Raw genomic sequence first — 20,771 nt, 5'->3', positions numbered from 1 at the left:
CTAAAAAGCCACCTTTCTCATATGCATGGGCAAAATCCCAGAAGACTTTATAGATATAAAATGTGCAAATAGCTGAACATTAAGATATACTATAGATATACATTTTGCTTCATTTATTTCACTCCACTTAGATTTATCATACTAGAGGTTCGGGCCGCGCCCTCACACCGCCGTTCCGACCGATATGTCTGAGTCAGTGTAGGGAGATATCTGTATCTGTCGGTCTACCTGTGTCCCTTTTATGCCCATATATGGAGGTATTTTATGCACCTTTTATGGCCATACTGTATATGGAGATCCCTGATGTCATCAGTATATGCCTATATATTGGCATGACCATATATGGATATATCGGTTGGATCGGCAATTCTGGACGGCAGGCATCACACTCCTTCGAGTCCTTGCCGATGTTTGAAGTCGGTCGGTCTCATATACAGTATGCACACGACCATAAATGGGCATAGCGGTTGGATTAGGTGGCTCTGGACAGCCGGATCTCCATATCATGCCGATGCATATTATGCGTATCAGGTTTGTTTATGGTCATGTCTGAGTCATAGTGACGTGGCCTTGGTCCTGCCTATATATGGGCGTATAGGGTTTGTTTATGGTTATGTCTGAGTCATAGGGCCGAGGTCCGCCCGCCGGCTCGCTTAGTAGCCAATTTTAATCTAGGATACTATATCCTAGAACCTTGATATACTTTCCTGGCATAGATGCTGTAACATAAATATTTTCTTTATAAAAAGAACAAAGTTAATTAAATTAAAGTTATTCAAAATTAAAATTAAAGATGCACAGACAACAGATATAAAACAAGTGTGTGTGTGTGTGTGTGTGTAATCTGTAAAGCAGTAGTGTAGTTAGCCACAAACACCTGCCACAACACTTAAGGACTCATGCCACACTCCTGCCATTCGTTCCTCTGGGAAGAACACCAACAGAGCATTTCACTACTAATCATGCGACATGGCATGCAGCGGGCAGCTGGCCTGGCATCCGGAAGCTTTAGGAGACCACAAGTGAAAAGACGGGGAACTATCTCAGAAACAAGTGTTGAAGCTAGATATGGTAGGTAGGTTAGTAGTCAGTATAGAGGGAAAATTCCAGTAACAGGCTAATACGAGGGAGACAGAGGAACATTTACAGAAAGATCTTTCTTAATTTGTAAAATATCAGGAATAGATAAAACGATCTACGCGTACTACGCAATGCACCCGTAGCCTCAGGATGCCAGCCACCAGCCACCCATTTCCAAAAACCACGGTAGGTAGCCGTAAAGGACTATACTATGAACAATAAGGTAGGCACAGACCAAGCAGTTGGTTATACAGCTTGGCACGCAGACACCGGACGAGAGAGACTGCAGCAAGGGTTTGACGTGATCGTGTGTTAAGTTCGTCCACACCTTAGGCTTCGACTTGGGGCTGGCGCCGTCGGGCCCGTCCTCGTAAGGCTCGTCAGGCCGACCACTGGCATTGAGCCAGCTGCTCTTGTCACGCGTGCCACGCTGGAAGCTGTGTTTCAGCGGGGTGCGAGCCCCTGAGTCACTGTCCTCCCCGTAGGAGTAGCTGCCGTGGGCGGAGGGAGCAATCTCCACGTCACTGTACTTTTTGCTTTTGTCTCGCAGGGCCGGGCAGCGGTACGGGTAGCCTGTCCTGTAGCCCTGAGAGGTGACAGAGAAACAAGGTTATAAGCTGCATGACCACACGAACAGAGTCCTAGATCACCGGTTAAAAATCAGAACACATGGGCTGCATATAAAAGTCTGTCAGCCAAACTGATAGATTGGCTGGGCTCTAAAAAGCACTTCTACCAACGCAAGCTGTATCGTCGCTGTTGGGCAGAAAGACGGTTTCTGAAACACGGCAGGCATCACTAGAAGTACGACAGAGAAAGAACACAAATAATAATAAAAGTTCATTCAAAGAATTCTAAAATCTGTCCGTAGGCTGAATGTACAAACGTGAATGTTCCTACCAGGTTGTCCAACATTCTCATGAGAGCCTCAAACTCCTGCTCCCCAATCTGCCACTTGGGCTGTCCAGGAGTCCCGTCAGCAGCTGGCTCAGGGACCCGCGGGCGTGACTTGTACTTGGCTGGGTCCAGCATCACCAAGTTATCTGGCCCCCCTGCACTGGCTAAGGTTCGCACCTAGAAAGTCATTTGGATGGGATGGGTGGTACAGACAGACAGACAAACACACACACGACAAGAGAGGAGCATAGGTGGACATGAGGACATTATGTAGGCACACAAAGACACCAAATATGAAATACATACACATGGGTCAAAGACATACAGAAGTATATATGGTGCCTATGTTTTGATAAAAGCACATGATAATGCACATCAAACCATATTGATGGTAACTATGAGTCATAACGAGCTGTGTGTGTGTGTGTGTGTGTGTGTGTGTGTGTGTGTGTGTCTCCTACCTGGATCTCACAGGCAGTAACCAGGTTATGGATGTAATAGAAGGCCTCCTCCACAGTCTCTCCTACAGTTACTAAGCCATGGTTCCTCAGGATTAGAACCTGGGTGATACAAGAAACATTGTCCTTATGTACGAAATCTATAGTAGTACTATAGAGGAAGAGCGTATTTGTAATTATTGTGACTTCAATGAAATTGAGAATGAGTTCCAGTTTGTGTTCGATTGTCCTTCATATCATTTAATTTAATATTGTTAAGTCATGAAGACAGACTTAAATAGCTTATTTAACACAAGTTATTTAAAATGTTGGACTATTTAGAGAAAGCTTAGCAAATCAAACAAAGATAACATACATGACATACAATTCAATTTTTGTCTCTTGTGTTAAAACTGTGTTTTATCATGCAGTTTTCCGTAGAAATTAATGTAATGTTTTATTGTGTTTTTCTTATAATTCTGGGGTCTTAAGGACAAGATATGAAAATCTAGGTTCATTCATTCATTCACTATCACTGTGTTCAGAAGAAATAACCTACAAACATATTTAAAACTAGTAAGAATGTGTAGTGAAGACTTAGGAAGGTGACAAGTGCATTTTTGGCTAAATGTAGGTAGTTATGTATGACCTTTGACCACCAAATTGTAATCAGTTCGTCCTCGAGTCCATGTGGACATTTGTGTCAGATATGAAAATGTTCTATGTCAGCGGTGACTTCTATTATTGATATTGTGCTACTTATGATATGAAATTAAAAAAAAGAACAGAACCTGCACACTCACATACTCCAATATCAGAGCAGGTGAGTGTGCGAGTTCTAGTCTTTTTCATGATCCCATCTTAAACCAGCACCACAGCAACCAGTCCTCACACATTTCCTGACACCATCTCCACAGGACTTGCGTTCCAAGAACTGGGAGCAGCAATGGTCGACAGAACCCAAGTGGAAAGACGTGGCATCTACGATCTCGACTCCAGTCGAAGGATGATCAAGCCAGCACTGCAACAAGTGATGTGCGTATTCTAACAGCTACTTATAAAATACACAATTGAATGTACCTTGCTGCTGGGGCCAAGGTTCCGCTGTATGAGGACAGTCTCCTCCTCGTCCACTAGAATGCCATGATAGTCATGGTATGCCACCTCACCCAGGGACAGAGCCTCTGGTGAGATGGGCAACAGACCACACTTCATGGCAGACACCTAAAACAGAAACATCACAGTGTGACTAAAATGTAGCATTTTCCTGACACAACCAACTGTGTTTGTATGGTTGTTGTTTCGCATTATATCGTAGCTGTCGGGCAGAAACCTTGTATCTCCATATTACGCATTTTCTTTCAACCGTTTTTCCGCAATTGAATGCACGACACTCTTGTGCGATGAAGCACAAGAGTGTCGTGCCAAAGCAGCAAAAATAGCCAATCTGCAAGCTCACAGTGTGCTGCGATACGATGTGTTGTGAGCTTGTAGGTCTGCTATTTTCGCTGTTTTGAAATGTTTTGCGAAAAGTGAACGCGGTTACGTCTATGGTTTTATTACATTGCTCTCTCACTGTTCACATATGGGAAGTAACCTATAGTTTTTATAAATATTTAATCAGTGAAAAGTATTACTTGGAGCTTGTGAGTAAATAATAGGTAATTTTTTCCATAAAGGGAAAAGTAACAGTTATGGACACACAAGGTTTCTATCCAAGAGCGACGATATACTTTGTTATAAGCTGTTGCTCACCGCGGCACCGGCCGGTGTGTGTATATGTACAATGCACTTGATGTCAGGCCGGGCAGCATAGATGGCAGAATGGAGGGTGAAGCCAGCCTGGTTGACCCCCAGGTTGGTGCTGCCCCGGTCCACTATCTCACCTTGAATGTTGATCTTCACCTGGAGGAGGGACAACAACATATGTTATTTAAGTCAGATTAATGCCCATTTAGGTTAGCCTGGAATCTTCGCGTTATGTTGCAAACAGGTATATTCTTAAAGGGAAACTCTGTCGATGTTCAACCTAAATCCCATTGTTCTGATGTGAGATTATGTATAGTGTGTGCAAAAACAAACAATAAAACCTATGTCTTGTACCCCCGAAGACACAAAACAACACAAATTTACATTGAACGATGCATTAAATGTAAAAGTAACATAATGTAGTAGGGTATGCTGAATTCCTAAACAAAGGCTTTAAAAGGGAATAATAAAGGTTTTAAAAGAATAATAAAGATGAGATTTCCTATGAAAATGTAGATATGGCCGAACACATTGAACATGCACATGCAAAAATAGTGACGGAGACAAACGAAGAGAGGGGTTGACGTCCGACAACGATTGGACTGATTCTAAGACACTAAAGACAGGGCATATAAAAAGGCCTTTAAACACTACATTAGACCCTTATTAGAACTTTTAGAAAACAATTAACATCAATATAATATTGATGTAGCCACCAGAAGGAAAAAGAGGTAAAATAAAGAGACAAGAACAGAGAAAAGAGAATGGAAAAAGGCCCATGATGGAATTAGGTACGTAAAGATACTCACCAGACTAGAGGCAGTCACTTCACTGTATAGGAGCCCGAAAGGAACAATCAGAAAGCGCTCCTCGTCTGAGTTCACCCTCACCTACAGGACAAAGGAGAACATTGGCAAAAGGATCTACACAGTCTGAGTAATAGGCTTTCACCGCTAATACTACCTATAAAGCACTGTGAAAAGATAACCCACAGTAATATCAGGAATCTTATTCTGTTAGCTGTTGACTGTACAACATGACTTACTGGGTGGTTGTAGATGTATGTTCGTGATAACATGGCTTACTGTGAGGTGGCTGTAACTTGTAGATGTATGTTCGTGATAACATGTCTTACTGTGAGGTGGTTGTAGATGAGCTGGGACCAGCCAAACAAGTCTGTGAGGCGGTAGAAAGCAGCCAGCTTGCATCGCAGCAGCTTCTCGCCCTTGTCATAGGAGATTGAGTCCGAGCCACGCAGATCATTCACTGGGGTCACCATGCCCAAACCTAGGGGGTGGGGAGGAATAATTACAAAATGTTGTTGTTGTTCATTAAAAAATAACAACAGTATAACCTGTCCTTGCCGATATGGTCAAGCGACTGCATTTAGATGGATGCCTTTCAAATCGGCAATCTCAGAGCACTTTCAAATCACTTACAACACGAGGAAAAGAGGAAAGGGTTGACATTTTTACAGACTAAAGCCTAACACAATTCTAGGACTTTCCGATGCAACAAAAAGGATGTCATCAGGTCATAACCTATCCCAACAAATACCTCACCGACAGGGAAAGGGGCTGTTAGGGGTTAAGAGTCTTGCTCAGGGACAGCTCAACACGTAAACTGGGTGAGCCGAGGGTCGAACTGGCGACCTTGTGATTCCCCAGACGGCCTGAGTGGGTAGAGGCCCGATGATCTACGGCCGCCCCATCACTTACTCATGTCATGTTGAACACGGACATAAACTGTGTGTACTTACTCATATTGAGCGCGGCCATTCCCCCCTGCGGTGCAGCAGGGTACATGGACGGGATGCTGGTGGTCATGAAGTCAGCGATCTGCTGCAGGGCCAGCAGGCTGGTGGGCGTCTTGCCTTTCTTCAGCTGGTCCTGGATCATTGTCTCCAGCTCATCACAGAATGCCTGGGAGCACAGGCCACAGTGACACAAACACAATGACACAGGAGGCACACACAAACACACACACACACACACACACACACACACACACACAAAATGCATAGTGGCAGTTTTAGGACAGGATGAGACTCATCAAGACCACTAAGTACTGTATCCTGTCATAAAAAATGTATTCTCATGCTTAATTCATACTCCTTCGTACAACAGTGTCGCTCGCCAAAGATTGCCGTTCTACAAGCTCAGAATGCGCTGCATCCCCGACGTGTTGTGAGCTTGTAGATCGGCTATTTCCGACGAGCGACACCATCGTACGACAGGGTATAAATCAGGCTTTACTCTGATAAACACAGCGTGATCCAATAGATGTTGACTCTTGAACTCATCAGTGTCTTTCATACATACAAAGAGGTTATTACGTACACTGTGCATTCATTGTCGACAGACAGACTGACTAGTGATAAACTTAGTATGAACTGTTGTTGCATCATGTGCTACTGGGAAAGTTAGATGCCATTTAGGCTCAAAGAATCCATTCACACGGCAGAAACGGTTGCCACGGTGATGTGAAAAACGTTATCAAGCCCTGCTCACAACAGTGGAATTCATCAACAGCGGATTCGCGGTACACACGGCCAACGCGTTGACCTCGGGTGGAAACCTTGTACGTCCGAAACCGCTCCTTTTTTATTATTATTATTTAAAAAACAAAACGTTTTAAATAGGCGCTTTGTGGAGCATCTATACGAACACAATTGGCCCGTGTTCGGGGGAGGGAAGCCGTGCGGAGAGGGTGATAATTGGGCTACGGGCTGGGCTGACACCTGTCGGCACGGAGCATAGGACAAAGGCTCCACGTCCTACCGGTGGGGGCTCCTCACTGGCAGGTGAGACAGTAGGATACAACAGCAGTGACAACACAGAAATGTGTGCGGGGAGGAATTAATTGGCAAAACGACTAAATGGGGGAGAAAAAATTGATAAACAATTATAATAACTGGGGCGGCCATAGCTGAGTGGTTAGTGAGCCCGCCTAGGGAACCAGCTGGCCCTGGTTGCCCCAGGTTCGATTCCAGGCTATCCCAGCATATGTGCCGATGATATGAAATTTGTCCCTGAGCAAGACTCTTAACCCCAATTGCTCACAGGTTCTCATTGGAAACAAGACCGCAAGGACTTTCATGAACGACCTGTTAAAAGGAAATTATTAACTAAAATAAAATCATTTTAAAATAGTGAAAATAGCCGATCTACAAGCTCACAACGTGAGCTCGTTGTGAGCTTGTAAGATCTACTATTTTCACTACTTTTGTGCGACACTCTTGTGCGATGAAGGGCATTAATTTACAGGATTTTTTTTTTTTTAAGTTCAAATATGGAGATAAGAGGTTTCTGCCCGACAACAACAAAATAATGCTGTTTTGTGTGTGTGTGTGTGTGTTTTCTCTCTCCCACTAACCGGGCTCTGCAGTATCATGGACACTCTCTTCCTCTGCTCCATCATGTTGAAGTCCTGCCGCAGGTCAGGGGCCATGTTCCTCTCCCTCTGGTACTCCGGGCTGCTCTCGTCCACCCTGTCGAAGTAGCGCTCCTTGTGGGGGGCCGTGGTAGGAGGGGGCACCGTCACCACCTCGGCACCTGACTCACCGTTCATCGTGGGTTGGCCTCCTACGCAGAATTAAGAGTACACACAGATGGGGCGGTTCATAATACGCAATGTAATCTGTACATAGACACACGATTGGCAACGGCATTCAGGAAGCATCCATGAAAGAAATGAGACATATATGGTATGGTATTTAACCCATTAAAACCTGAGGCCGATTCTACAAATGCCTTCTAAAATCAGCAGTTCTCAAACCTTTTCGAAATTCAATTCAAAATTATTGAACATTTTCAAAAAGAATACGAAAATACACTGTTTTTGTATGCTTTTTGTTATTGACCTGTATGTGAAAATATAAAATAAAGAAACCTTGAATAAAAAGAAAATGAAGTAGCCTACCACAGCACGATGCAAACAACGTCGCGTTGAGTTACCGTCTGCGCTAAATCCATCTTGTAGTGGATCAGTAATTACTAATTAGCAATATATCAACGTGATTATTAACATAATATTGTTTGTTAATAAGCATGCTCCGGTCTTGGGAATCGACATCACATAGTTTCACTGTCTGTAGTTTGCATGTTCACACAGACACACACACACACACACACACACACACACACACCAATGAAAAATCAACAATCAGCGAAGGGAGTGACTCTGATCTGCCGGTAACGAGGAGATAAGATTTCATATAAATGTAAATGGATGCAAAAACAGGAAATTAGGCATCGCCATGTGCTGGCTGCCCTGACAGTTAATCACACAGACCAGCCCTCTCCTCTGCTTCCCATCTCATCATGTGACTGGCTGCTGTCCTTCCCCAGCAGAGTGCTTTGCATTGATTTCCTCAGTGTTTCCTGTAGCTCGGCCAGAGAGCCTGCAATCACAGTCGCTCAACTGTCAAGGCTAGACAAGGTGGGGGGGGGGATAAAAACCCAATGGAAAATGATCCACGGTTGTCGCTTTTCAGCAGCAGGCCAAACACCACCTCCCTGCACAGACAACAAATCAACAACTCATAAAAACGTGTCCTCGATTAGCCACAGTGTGACTTGGAAGAAGACAATACAATTTATTGCTTACACTTGTTGAAGACAGTTGATATTTACAAATGACTACTGTCAGCCCATAATCCATACTCTACCCAACATAAGATGAGAAAGACCTCTCAACACACATGACGTTCATGAAACCCATTTCAAAGCAATATACGAAGATAGCAACTGAAAGGCTAGAATGAGAGAACAAAATAAATGGTTTCCAATACATGAAATACATATCCAAATGTTTTCTGTCGATCTACAAGCTCACAAAGCATCGCAAAGGGGGGCCTAGAGCAGACAACACCTACACGAAAGCGCTTCAAAGGGTCGGAAGGACTAGAAACTAAAGGCGCTATATATGCTATATAAATTCAGTCCATTATGTGTACAGTATGTGCTCTTTGATAAACACAACTGTACATTATTCTACATCAATATGAGAGCTCAGACAGACAGCCAAGTTTCCACACAGTGACACCATGACAACTACTGACCAAACGCAAAGCATCCAGAATCACAGCAGAGGACAGAAAAACAACCCTCCCCATTGAGTTTGTATCTCTTTCTCTCAGCATTTCTAACTTTTCCAGCAACCTCAAAATAACATATTTCACATAAAATCTTACTGTCGGGTCAAATATGTCTCAATTCATGTTGCAACTCTGTGCTTGGCTATTTCAAAACCTGAACTTTCTTTAATAAATGTTTTCACATGTAAGCTACCAATAGCACCAATAGCACCAATTCAATGAATGAAAATATCACCTTTGTCACTGGTAAGAACTAGTGCGGTGCTCTGATTGATTGGCCACCGATATAAATTGGCCAATTTTCACTCAAAATGACTCAATCGGTGAAATGCCAAATAAATTAAATAAATCTGCCCTTTTATGTTTTCTTTATGAAGAGAGTGGTTACCGAATTCAAAATTTAAAACTTTGCATGTGTCTGATTTGTATATTAAATCATATAGATAATGATATATAATATATATATACTGAATAATATGGAGGGCCTATTCAAGAGTTTAATGTTTCATAATGGGCTAACTTAATTATGACCATATTATGACGCAAAAACAGCATCATAATATGGGTACAATAATGTGGGTACAGCCAGTACAGATAAGTGTAAACTTTCTTCTTTCTGGTATTGGCGATCCTGAGGAAAAGTATTGATGATTGGTATCGGCCCCAACAATCCTGATCGGAGCACAACTAGTAAGAACAATCCAGTTAGCTTTAAGAAAGACCCATCGAGTAACTAAAAGGTAACAACGCCCTGAAAAAGGAAAGGATTTCTATCAATGTATATCTTACAGAAGGCTCTTGGAGAAACATATCTGTTCACATAGTCAATAATTAGTTGATTGCCAAATATATTGCCTAAATGAAGCTAAAACCAACTGCTACAGTATGGAGAGACAAGCACTATTATAAAAAATGTAGAGAGTCTTACGCCTTCCTCGTCTGAACAAATTCAGGATTGTCCCCAAAGTAGAGATATAATTCAGATATTTCTCCTGGGAGTCCACCCTCTGCAGTGTCCCTCTAATCATCCTTTCCATCTTAAATCTCAAAGAGAAATGAACATTTGAGGAAAACAGACTGCCTCCTCTTCCAGAGAATTCAGGATGGAAGCCACTGTTGTTCCATCTCACTGGGGTGATTAGGATTCAAATCAGTTATTGACACAAGAATAAAGACACCAGTCCAGTGCCAAATAGGCTCATAGTCATCATTAGTGAGAGAAAGCTCTAATGCCTGGCCTGTTATTAATATGACTAGCCTATATATCCTGATTGACTGCAAATGATTCTCTGAACGGTGAAAAGTATTAAAGTTCACCAACATGTGTTTTTGTGTAACAGTTAACAGGAGATTAGAACCCCAACCTGCTTTTTTACCTGAATGTCATGGTTGCAAACTAAATCACCATGAATAGAGTAGACTCTATGAAAACTATACACATATTAACTAACAAATCAAGGGCTGGTTCCTGGCAACCATCATGATGACAATATACAACATTCCTTGATGAATCAACCAATAACGGTTTCTTTGTATAATACAGAAGTCATCTTGCCTAGCAAGTGAAAACTGTAAACCAAAATACCTAACTCAGCCAGACACATTCACCTGTAATTGTACTGCATTTAAGATAAGTCTGTGTTACAAGTACAGCCAACCAAAGTGCATTCATCATAAGTGAACTTTTCTTAGTCTAAATTATCTGGGAGTGGAAAGCATCCACAGTGAAAGGGTTTAAACTAAATCTTGCTTTCGTCCCCACCACGGCTTACCCACAATCCATCAGTCTCTCAGCTATAGAGCAGTGCAGGAAATAACTAAACTAACTGTGTAACATGATCCTATATGTCTGCCTCCAGGCTGCCTTGGTTGAGCCTATTCCAATACTACACTTCGCTCACTGCCATAGCAATATCTAATAATCAAGGATTACATGAGTGAGTGAGTCTGAATGAGAAAAGAAGAGACTGTGCCATACAGATTAGTGCTAATGTCTTCTAAATGCCTCTTCAGCCCAGCAGGTCTGCTGCCGTGTCCCAGCATTATCAACTTGACACCATGTTGTGTATTAATCTACAGAATAACACTTATAACAAAGGATAACCAAGACACTTTTCTCTTCCTCTGTCCTCTCAGACCTTTTGTTTAGGTAAACACATTTTCTGGTACTCTGCTGGCTTCCTCAGGATAATTCAGCCCAGCTGGCAGCCCATATAGAAGAAACCATTCCAGTCACACCACTCTACTCATTGTCATATTGTGGCATAAGTAACCACCATAATTAGCCTAATGTAACATGTTTATCACTAGTGGGTAATAAAGAAATGTCAGGCACTGATCTCTCCTCTCTCTTCGTGAATGTAGCTGCAGGGCCACCGTTATCCTTGATCCTTCTCAGACACAACTCTCCACGGAAGCCAAATACATCACCATGGAAACTGGGATATACTTCAGATGTACTTATGTAACAACAGCCGTTGGCGCACATCACATTGCATGTGATCATTGTGATGTGCAGCTTTACAAGGCTCTCACTAACAAACTAACAGGGAGTTTAGGAAAGACATGATCATTGACCAACAGCTGACCATGTGGCATAGGCCTGCATACTATGAGGTGGGTTTGATAAGGACAGGGGTTGACACTAACGGTTGCCCGACTGCCCGTGGCAAGTTAATAAAACGTTCGGGTAAGTGGAGTTTGCTTTCAGGGTTAGGGTCTTCATTAAATATTGTTGGCTATTCATGAAGAACAATGCTTTTTTTTACAACTAGCAGTTGCACTCATTCTGGTTTTTCAAAGTGACTGTCGCCACTCGGCAGTTATCGATTGGATTTAACATTCATTTGTTCCACAAGCGCAATTTTAACCTATCATTTTATAATGGATGGATTTACTTTTCGGGCAAGTGGGCATGAACTTTGGGCAAGTAGAACATGACCTGTACTTGCCCGACGGGCAAGTGCCTCTGTGACCTTAGTGAGAACCCCTGTAAGGATCAATAAACATTTCCATAAACCTTTCCAACCAAACAAAACCAAAGGATGCAAATTCGAGTATTTTTTTAAATGAACTTAATAACATTTTTTATAGTTTAATACTAGTGCAGACATCCTGCAAACAGATGACAGCTTCCGTTCGTGGCGTTCAGGGGGGCGTAGTTTCAGACTATACATAGCATTTGAAGATTGAGTGGAATAGTGGTGGCTTGAGAATGCTCTCCTCTAATCACAGTGTTACAGGTGTTACTCAAGAGAGGCAAACGAAAGCTAGGAAAGAACATTCTCTCAATCCCAAGCGAGTTTCAAACCCTCCATTCCTTTACCACAGAGAACGGTGTGTGTGCCACTCATCAAGACAACAGAACAGGGGTCAGTGCACCCCAGAATTATGTGCCATAAGTTAAAGTTAACTGCTACACAATATTTTAAAATCACAAAAAGTACAAAGGAAAGGCTAAAATAGCGTGTATGTTATAGGTAGTATGTTATTTAATATGACAGTTGTGAATGTGATAAGACTAGAATTGGAATATGGCAGATCAACAGTACAGAACTGCATACCAACACCAGTCAGTTACTAGTGAGGCACTGAGGCAGCTTGACAGACAGGCCGTGACTCAGTGTCTCCAACATTATAAAACAAAATACAATGCTTTTCTGCCCACACTAGCACTTGCTTTCTTGATACAAACTAATGAGAAAACATCATGGGTAGACCTAACCAAACAAATCGATGTTGTGCTGTCATGTTTCCTGACCTCTGTCTATAGCACTTCCATCTCCACATCACCCGCAGGCCAGGGTATCGTACAGGACAGCCATTGTTTGTTTGATCTATCTTACAGAGTGTGCAGCCTGCAACCACTTAAGCCATGGTGGATAGTGAAAATGGTAGATTTACAAGCTCACACCTGACATGTGTTGCATAGCGATGCATTAGATCTGCCATTTAAAAAACGTTTAAAAATGTTTGGAAAAGTAGTGCCTTAGTTAACAGACTTTTTCCATTTCTGTTACACAGTCCACAAACTTCACAACTGTTTGCATTCTCCAGCAAGACCTTATGGGAGGGGCTGTTATGAGGCAATGATGAAAAAATGGAGAGAGAAGGAAAGAGGGAGAAATAAGTGGTACAGAGAGGGGTGGAGTAATACCAAGATCAGCCTCGCATTAATTTCTCTCTTGTCCGTGGCTGCTGAGAAATCTTATTGTACGCATTCTGCCTCTGTTGAGAGACGGAAGCTGTACTCGAGTTCTTTTCTACTTGACTAAAGCTGAAACAGCGCTACTGAAAAAATGGATCCATTTAGTTCCGTCCAAAAATATGCCAGTCAAGTGTATGCTGGGAAAAAAATTTCATTATGGGGAGAGAGAAAAGGGCACCCTATCCCAAACTCTCACTGATCTTTTCTATAACTCCTCTTGTAGGCCTGTGTGCTTCCTAGCAGTTCCCGCGTGTCCTAGTGAGGCAATCAATCAAGAATCGGAGCACGATGCTGGGTTACATTGCCGATTCACTTTACTGTTAATTATCTGTACATATACGGTATTCCTACTATCTGCACATAATCACATATTAACTGGAAATACACTGTACATAAACTACAATATGCCCTTTTACTGTCCGTGAGATTGTACATTATATGTATTTGGGGTGTATTTGGTCGTCCCTTTGGTCTTCAAGTCTACTGAATATAAAATACTTCTGTGACCCAGGGGTAGCAGGAGTGACATCGGGACTTCGGTACTCCATGTACACCAAAACGATCCAGTCCTAGAGGGCCAGTTCGGGTGTTAAGTCATCTGCATACTGTCTTTTATATTATCTTGTTAGCTTTTTGTTACTAGTGTTACTCTGTACTCTCTAGTAGTCTCTCTACCCTTTTACGTGCATCTTTGTTTCATCCTTACTGCGGCGCTGCCATGACAACTGAATTTCCCTCAGGCTCAATAAAGGTCTGTCTGTCCATATATCTGTCTATCTACCAAGGCAGTGGTTCTCAACATGGGGCCCAGGGACCCTCAGGGTTCCTTAACACTGAGAGTCAGTGTTAAAACATGGAACCAAATGGACCCTTGCCATTTGTACACTCAAGAGTTATGGGGGTCCATGAAATTAAAAAGGTTTGAGGAACCGCTGTTGCTGGTGTGTGTGTGTGTGTGTGTGTGTGTGTGTGTGTGTGTGTGTGTGTGTGTGTGTGTGTGTGTGTGTGTGTGTGTCCAGAGGAATGCACGACCGTTTTGTTATTTTGCTCAGCAAAATGTACTGCTTTGGGCATTAGATGGCCTTATGGTTGTCATGGCGATTAGCCCACATGATGGAGTCCCTGTGTTCCTCACAATAACACAAAAAAGGATTGCCAAATAGAGAGTACCAGTGCTGAAGAGATTCAGTTACATGCGTCAGCCAATCATTGTATAACTTTCTATTCATGTCATTACAGCCAAAACATTTCAATTATTTGTTTTCAAATATTTCAGATTTTCAATTAAATGTCCAATTTATTTTGTCAAAAATAGCCTATCTACAGGACAGTCAGCCTTTGAGCTGATCTGTAGCGTGCAGCATGCTTTGCATCTTCATTCAACGATAGACCTGTTAATCAAGTTGTGTGGAGGTAGGAGTATAGTACGACATGGCATAAATATTCACACGACACAGAAGCCAGCTACTGTACCAAAACAACTATGACAAATTATTAGCTATGCTTTCATTTCTGTCCAACCGGATAAATTGTTGAACAGACAGTGGCAGTGATCCAGAAATATGTGTTAACCATTTCAGACTAAAATGTAATGTAAATGGTTCACATTGATGACTGATGATCTTCATAGTATGTGTTCAACACGCCGCTGTCAATCTAAAACACCCAAAATATGCTATTTTCAAATCTAAGACGCTCGTTCCTGCAACGTTGCATCTCTTAAATAAAAATATTTCAAGACATTTCCTTTAGTGCCGACAATAGGTTTGGTGCAAGCTTTGCAACTGCTTTGGTGATGCAACTTCACCGTCTCACAGCCACTTGTAAAGTCAAGTAAATCTTACATAAATTGGATCGGTTTCACTGACTTTGCAGGTGCATTACTTAAGGATCTGGACTCGCCATTGGCAGAAATTCCTACAAAATATTAACACATTTAACAGTCAAAATAAATGCTATTGTTATTTATTGGAAAAACTTTAGTAAAAAGAGGAATGCTGTGTACTGTGCTTCTGTTATTAGCCGCAAGCAACTTAGATGCAGATAGCATCTAAGTTGCTTGGTTATGCTGCTGGTTGAAATGTATTGCACTACATATGCTGTATTTATGCACTAAGCACTAAGCTATGACCAACAACAAAATCCTGAATGTGTATATTTTCTGTTTTAGCTTTTCTATTCACTTGTGACTAGTGACTAATGTATACTGCATTGAAACAACAGCTAAATTAAATAATAAGCCAAGGTCTGTATGCTGTCGTCATATCCAGGTAAATTGACCTTGACTTGCTTTGGGAGATGATGTTTCATTCTGCCAAATTGGATAAAATTACAGACCTTAATATTATCCCCTAGATTACTTCCATTATGCACTTAAAATGTGAATCTTAGCATCTAGTCAACTAGTGATGTGGCTCAGTACACATATGAATGACAAACCAGTTTTAGTAAGCATAAATGGAATGCATCACAATATGATGCAATGCAATTCATGGCAACATATTATCTGCTACTCTTGCATACCGTTTTGTGCAAAACACAATGATTTGCCTTCTTATTGAAATGTGATACAAATAAACTTTCATAACAACCATAACATATCAAACATAATTGACTATCAAATAAAACTTTTCAGTTGCTCGCCACTTTAGCTTTGCACGCAAGGGGGAGGGACAGTCCATTATTATGTGGTATTTTCCGTGTCCAAATATTTATTTCTAGGCTGGTGCACTTCTGATATCGATAGATAACTTTGAATTGAATATATAGCCTACACACACACACAATACACAGATATACAAAAGTCATCCTATGTTCCAATGGATGTCTTCAAATAGCATAAATGGACCGTAAAGTCCAATAGGGCTGCAACAGTTAATTGGATTAATGTTAGCGATTCCAAAATAATGTAATTCTGTGTCAATTCGTTGGTAATGGTATAAAACATGACAGGATCTAATAACCGCGTGGTTCCCATGTGGTTCTCGGACTTAATGTGACTCCTTATTTGGGCAGGATTTCAGCCCTATCCGACGGGTGTTCATTTAAAACCAAAAGCAAACTAAAAAAGTAGAGTATAAAGCTAAGCAAAGGTGAAAAAAATATTCTTGCTTTTGCTCTATAAGTCCAAGAAGTGACCTTTCCCATAAGTGTTTCCCACGAAGCCTGCTCTATCCACATGGTGCGGGCATTATTAGCCACTGAACACAGTCATGAAGAGGTGTTACGTTAGTGTGGGGACAGTAGCCTCTAGTACATGAGGGGCGCATGGCCCCCTAGCTTTATCTGACTGTCCCATGTCATGTGTGAGAAAGCAGTGGTAGATCACTGTCTGAAACAACAAACCCCTCCCTGTCCCTGTACACTGTAGTGTACACTGTGACTGTACAGCCTAATATCTTTGCACACGTATGTGCCTGTGTGTGCAAACAGTTACATGGAATCCAAGTCGCCAATGTTGAAAAATGTCTTGAGTGTCACATTTCTTGTCATTTGCACACATGTTCTGCAGCACAAGTGCATGCTAAATGTAGACACCAGTCACGTTGAGAATGAGAAAACCACATACCCCTCTCTCTGCCCTCCACGGTGTGTATAAAAGTTCAGGAAAGACCGTTTTCAAGGCTAATGAACAGTCTCTGAATCTCTCCAGCTGTTAAACGTGAAATCCCACAGGCCAGATAAAAGGGAGGAGGGGATCAACAAGGGAGAAATACGAAATGAGCAAGACAAATGGGACTTGAAATGAGGAACACATTTTCATCTGCACTGCGGTCAGGGGTGTGGGTGTGTGGAGTAGGAGTAAAACAAACAGACCTACGTAATGTGTGGTGTGTGTGTGTGTGTGTGTGTGTGTGTGTGTGTGTGTGTGTGTGTGTGTGTGTGTGTGTGTGTGAGTCAGATGGCCAGAGCCAACTATGTCCTTTAGTGTTCCTCGCATTCTACCAGAATCATGAAATCCAGGGAGGAGTTACTAGCCAAGAAAACGCACACATAAGGCCGGCTGGGTTTTCAGTCACACTAACCCTTACATACAGTGAGGGGGGGACGGAACTTTACTGGAGAAATAATTGATTAAAGAGAGCAACAGTTTAGTGATGTCCAGTTAGTACAGACCTAAAATCAACAGCAAAGTACCAGACTCAGAGACTGTGTTCAATATGCAACGAATGCAAAAGCAAAGAACTGCTTCTCATAGTGGGAGCGTGCAGTTGTGCACCAAGCCTTGGACTAAGACTGTCATAGATGTCATTTTATCGATTCAGATTCAGATATTTGTGTACCTAACCTCAGACAGACTTGGACACTTCCCCAAAATATCCACTGGAATTCCATGTTTAATGCCTGTACTTCTTCAAAAATAAAGTTCAAAATATAAACGGAGTGGGGGACCTACAGACAAACAGAGTATAAAATGGGGGCACATGAACAAATGCATACCAACCAGGGGTCCTTGAAAATAAAAAGGTTGAGAGAATCAATGGCATAATAAGCACACTCTCTTGGACCAACCAAAACAATCCCCTAGCTAGCATCCCTGTTCATCTTCTATAACTGCTACTGGCCAGTTTTTCAAATCACATTATACATTTTAGGCCACACCCAGGATGGCATTGGAACACATTAGGACGGTGGTTCTCAAAGTTGGGTCCGGGGACCCCCAGGGGTCGTTGGGGAGGTTCCAGAAAGCAACACTGAAATACTAAGCCTGCTATAAGTAACTTCTGGTTAAGAGGAGACATTGTAACTATACATTATGTAATTACAAGCGAGTTACAGTCAATAATAAAAACCCACTCCACCTTACAGGAGTTCCAGAGTCAAAACAGAATAGACCAGGGGTCTTCAACGTTTTTCAGGCCAAGGACCCCTTAGCTGAGACAGATATGAAGCAGGGACCCCCACTACATTGTTTACAATTGTGTTGCAGATTAAACTTTTTCATAATTTCATAGATAGCTTCTTTGACTATCATCAGTGCTGTGTAAATTCATGTTTTTTGTTCATTTCAGACATTTAACCACTTAAACCACCCTACACCAAACCTCTTTGCCCAAAAATAGCCGATCTGCAAGCTTTTAGATCTACTTATAGTAACTCTGAGGACCCCCTAGCCTAGCGGTCCCGGACCCCCTGTTGAACCCCCTTGGAATAGACATTCAAAGCAGATTCCGACTACGGTAATTCCGTTCTCTGTTCTTTTGTTTCATAATATATAAGGTGAAATGAAACAGGGGAGGCTCCAGTGTTGCCATGTCCGCTTATTATAAGCGACTTTGAGCTTGCTTTTCTGTTAAGTTGCTTGTAAATATTGGTGGTTAAGGGTTGCGTTTTTTTGGGGCTCTTTTCTCAAGTGTACTTGCTTATTTTGGGCTCGTTTCCTACATGTTGTTTAAACAAGTGTTTCTCGAACATTTTCATGTCAAGGACCCCCGAATTAATATGCATTTGCCTGCGGACCCCCCCATCTCAAAATACGTTATGCCAGGGACCCTCCCATACAAGATTTGTGTTGTTAAAGTGTTTCAAAAATATTCCTCATTTTCTAACATTTTAAATAGCCGATCTACACGATCTTGCGACGCGTTGTGAGCTTGTAGCTCGGCTATTTTCAAATAGCAAATGTAATATGTTCTTGCTTCTTTTTGGGCTTGTTTTCATAGACCTCTGGTTGCTCATTTCTCTCACAAAACCTGGCAACACTGGTATCCAGACAGTCCACACGGTCAAAACAAAGAGTTTATTCTCGACTCAACAACCCTGTAGTTTTTAGTTTCAAAACAAACATAAAAACATTTAGTCTCCCTGTGAGTTATTAGGAATAAATTGAGAAGCCTTTAACATTGCGTTTGTTAAACCTTCGAGTCCAGAGAGATTATGAACACACCATCGGTAGGCTACTATAGGCCCACGTCACTTTCTTAAACTACAAACATACACACTAGTCAGACCGTTTTTACTTTCAAAGAAAGTGTCTCTGAGTGGTTATGAATCTGCAGTTATTGTATTTATGACTGTAAATAAGGTGAAAACATTATGCCGCACACACACGCCCCTCTGCGGGCTCCATTGATCACGAGTGTTGCCAGGTTTTGCGAGAGAAACAAGCACCCAGGTCTATGAAAACAAGCCCCCCAAAAAATCAACATGGCTACATGAGCACTTTAAACCTATATAAGCATCGGCTGTTTGAAAATGGCCGATGCGACGCGTTGTGAACTTGTAGATCTGCTATTTTCAAGGGGTGGGCATTAACTATAACATATTTCCAGATGGGGTGGTTTAATTTGGGGGGTCCTATTGAAATGCTTGAGAACCAATGGTTTAATAAACATTTACACAGCAAGCCCAAAATAAGCCACAGCACTTTAGAAACAAACCCAAAAAACCGCAACCCACAACTAACCAATATTTACAAGCAAAATTACAGAAAAACAAGCCCAAAGTCGCTTAAAATAAGCGGACATGGCAACCCTGCTGGCGACGCATTTAGCATTACTGGTACTACTACTACTGCTGCTGCAAAGAGCGACACAGGACATACATTTGTACATTTATGTGCGCACACCAATGACATTCCGACATGGAAAGTACGATGTTATAATATTACTTACCCTCTCTTTGTAGTAATAAATATGTAGAGTGTTTCTTTTAGTAAAAGGCCCTGGCCGCCCTCCCTGGCTATGTTTTCAAAGGCGATTCTTCTTGAGTTGGCTCCGCCCCTCTGCTGGGTGCGGCTAAAGTGGGATGAGATCCGGTCTAGAACGGATACGGAAACGTCCTGTCGTCGAAATGACCGGATACAGTAGGTAGAACAGGCCGGATCTGAGCACTGAGCAGTAAATAGAAACCAGGCTTTCGACCAATGGTGGGGGGGGGGGGGGGGAGTATTTATCCCTGATTGATTGATTGAATACTTTATTAATAGTTTGCAAATAGTACAGTGGTATTAAACAATGATGCTAAAAGGATAACACAAAACGCCCTAAGGGCTTGTTTCCATTGCCATTGTAGTCCTGTGTATTCATCAGACATTTCGACATACAATGACAATATAGTCAAATTTTTGGCAGACCAAAGAGATTTGGTGGGAGAAAGTGGTCCAAATACAGAGCCCAGCTTAGGCTACGTGTTTAAGTGGTTAATATTATACATTTGCTTGTGCTGACACAGCACAAGTAGACTAGATTACTTTTACAAAAAATCTATAGATTTCGTGTTTACACACCATTATAATGTTCTTATTTTGATCATAAGACCCAATTAATGAATGTCAGTCTCCATATTTTTCTTCAGTGGAGTC

The 20,771-nt window shown here is 41.9% G+C and overlaps 1 protein-coding gene across 9 annotated transcripts in view; it reads right to left on the bottom strand.

Annotated features, from left to right (window-relative positions):
- Window positions 1-20,189, bottom strand: part of add1 (adducin 1 (alpha)) — a 232,615-nt gene extending 212,426 nt beyond the window's left edge. For all 9 annotated transcript variants that reach the window (XR_013932429.1, XM_080418585.1, XM_080418590.1 and 6 more), the window contains exons 1-10: window positions 20,083-20,189; window positions 7,539-7,747; window positions 5,923-6,085; window positions 5,299-5,450; window positions 4,973-5,053; window positions 4,170-4,319; window positions 3,495-3,638; window positions 2,439-2,537; window positions 1,981-2,154; window positions 1,409-1,666 (exon numbers count right to left, since the gene is read on the bottom strand). Coding sequence is in view for 8 of the 9 variants with exons in the window: in XM_080418585.1 (XP_080274711.1) it covers window positions 1,409-1,666; window positions 1,981-2,154; window positions 2,439-2,537; window positions 3,495-3,638; window positions 4,170-4,319; window positions 4,973-5,053; window positions 5,299-5,450; window positions 5,923-6,085; window positions 7,539-7,733 (1,416 nt within the window). In the remaining variant the exon portion in view is untranslated. The remainder of the gene's footprint in view (window positions 1-1,408; window positions 1,667-1,980; window positions 2,155-2,438; window positions 2,538-3,494; window positions 3,639-4,169; window positions 4,320-4,972; window positions 5,054-5,298; window positions 5,451-5,922; window positions 6,086-7,538; window positions 7,748-20,082) is intronic.
- Window positions 20,190-20,771: the final 582 nt, after the last annotated feature.

The sequence above is a fragment of the Gymnoscopelus braueri genome (assembly GCF_963280865.1).
Source record: "Gymnoscopelus braueri genome assembly, chromosome: 22".
NCBI lineage: Eukaryota > Metazoa > Chordata > Actinopteri > Myctophiformes > Myctophidae > Gymnoscopelus > Gymnoscopelus braueri.
The sequence above is the reverse complement of the archived record's forward strand: the minus strand, read 5'-3'. Positions and strand labels throughout refer to the sequence as shown.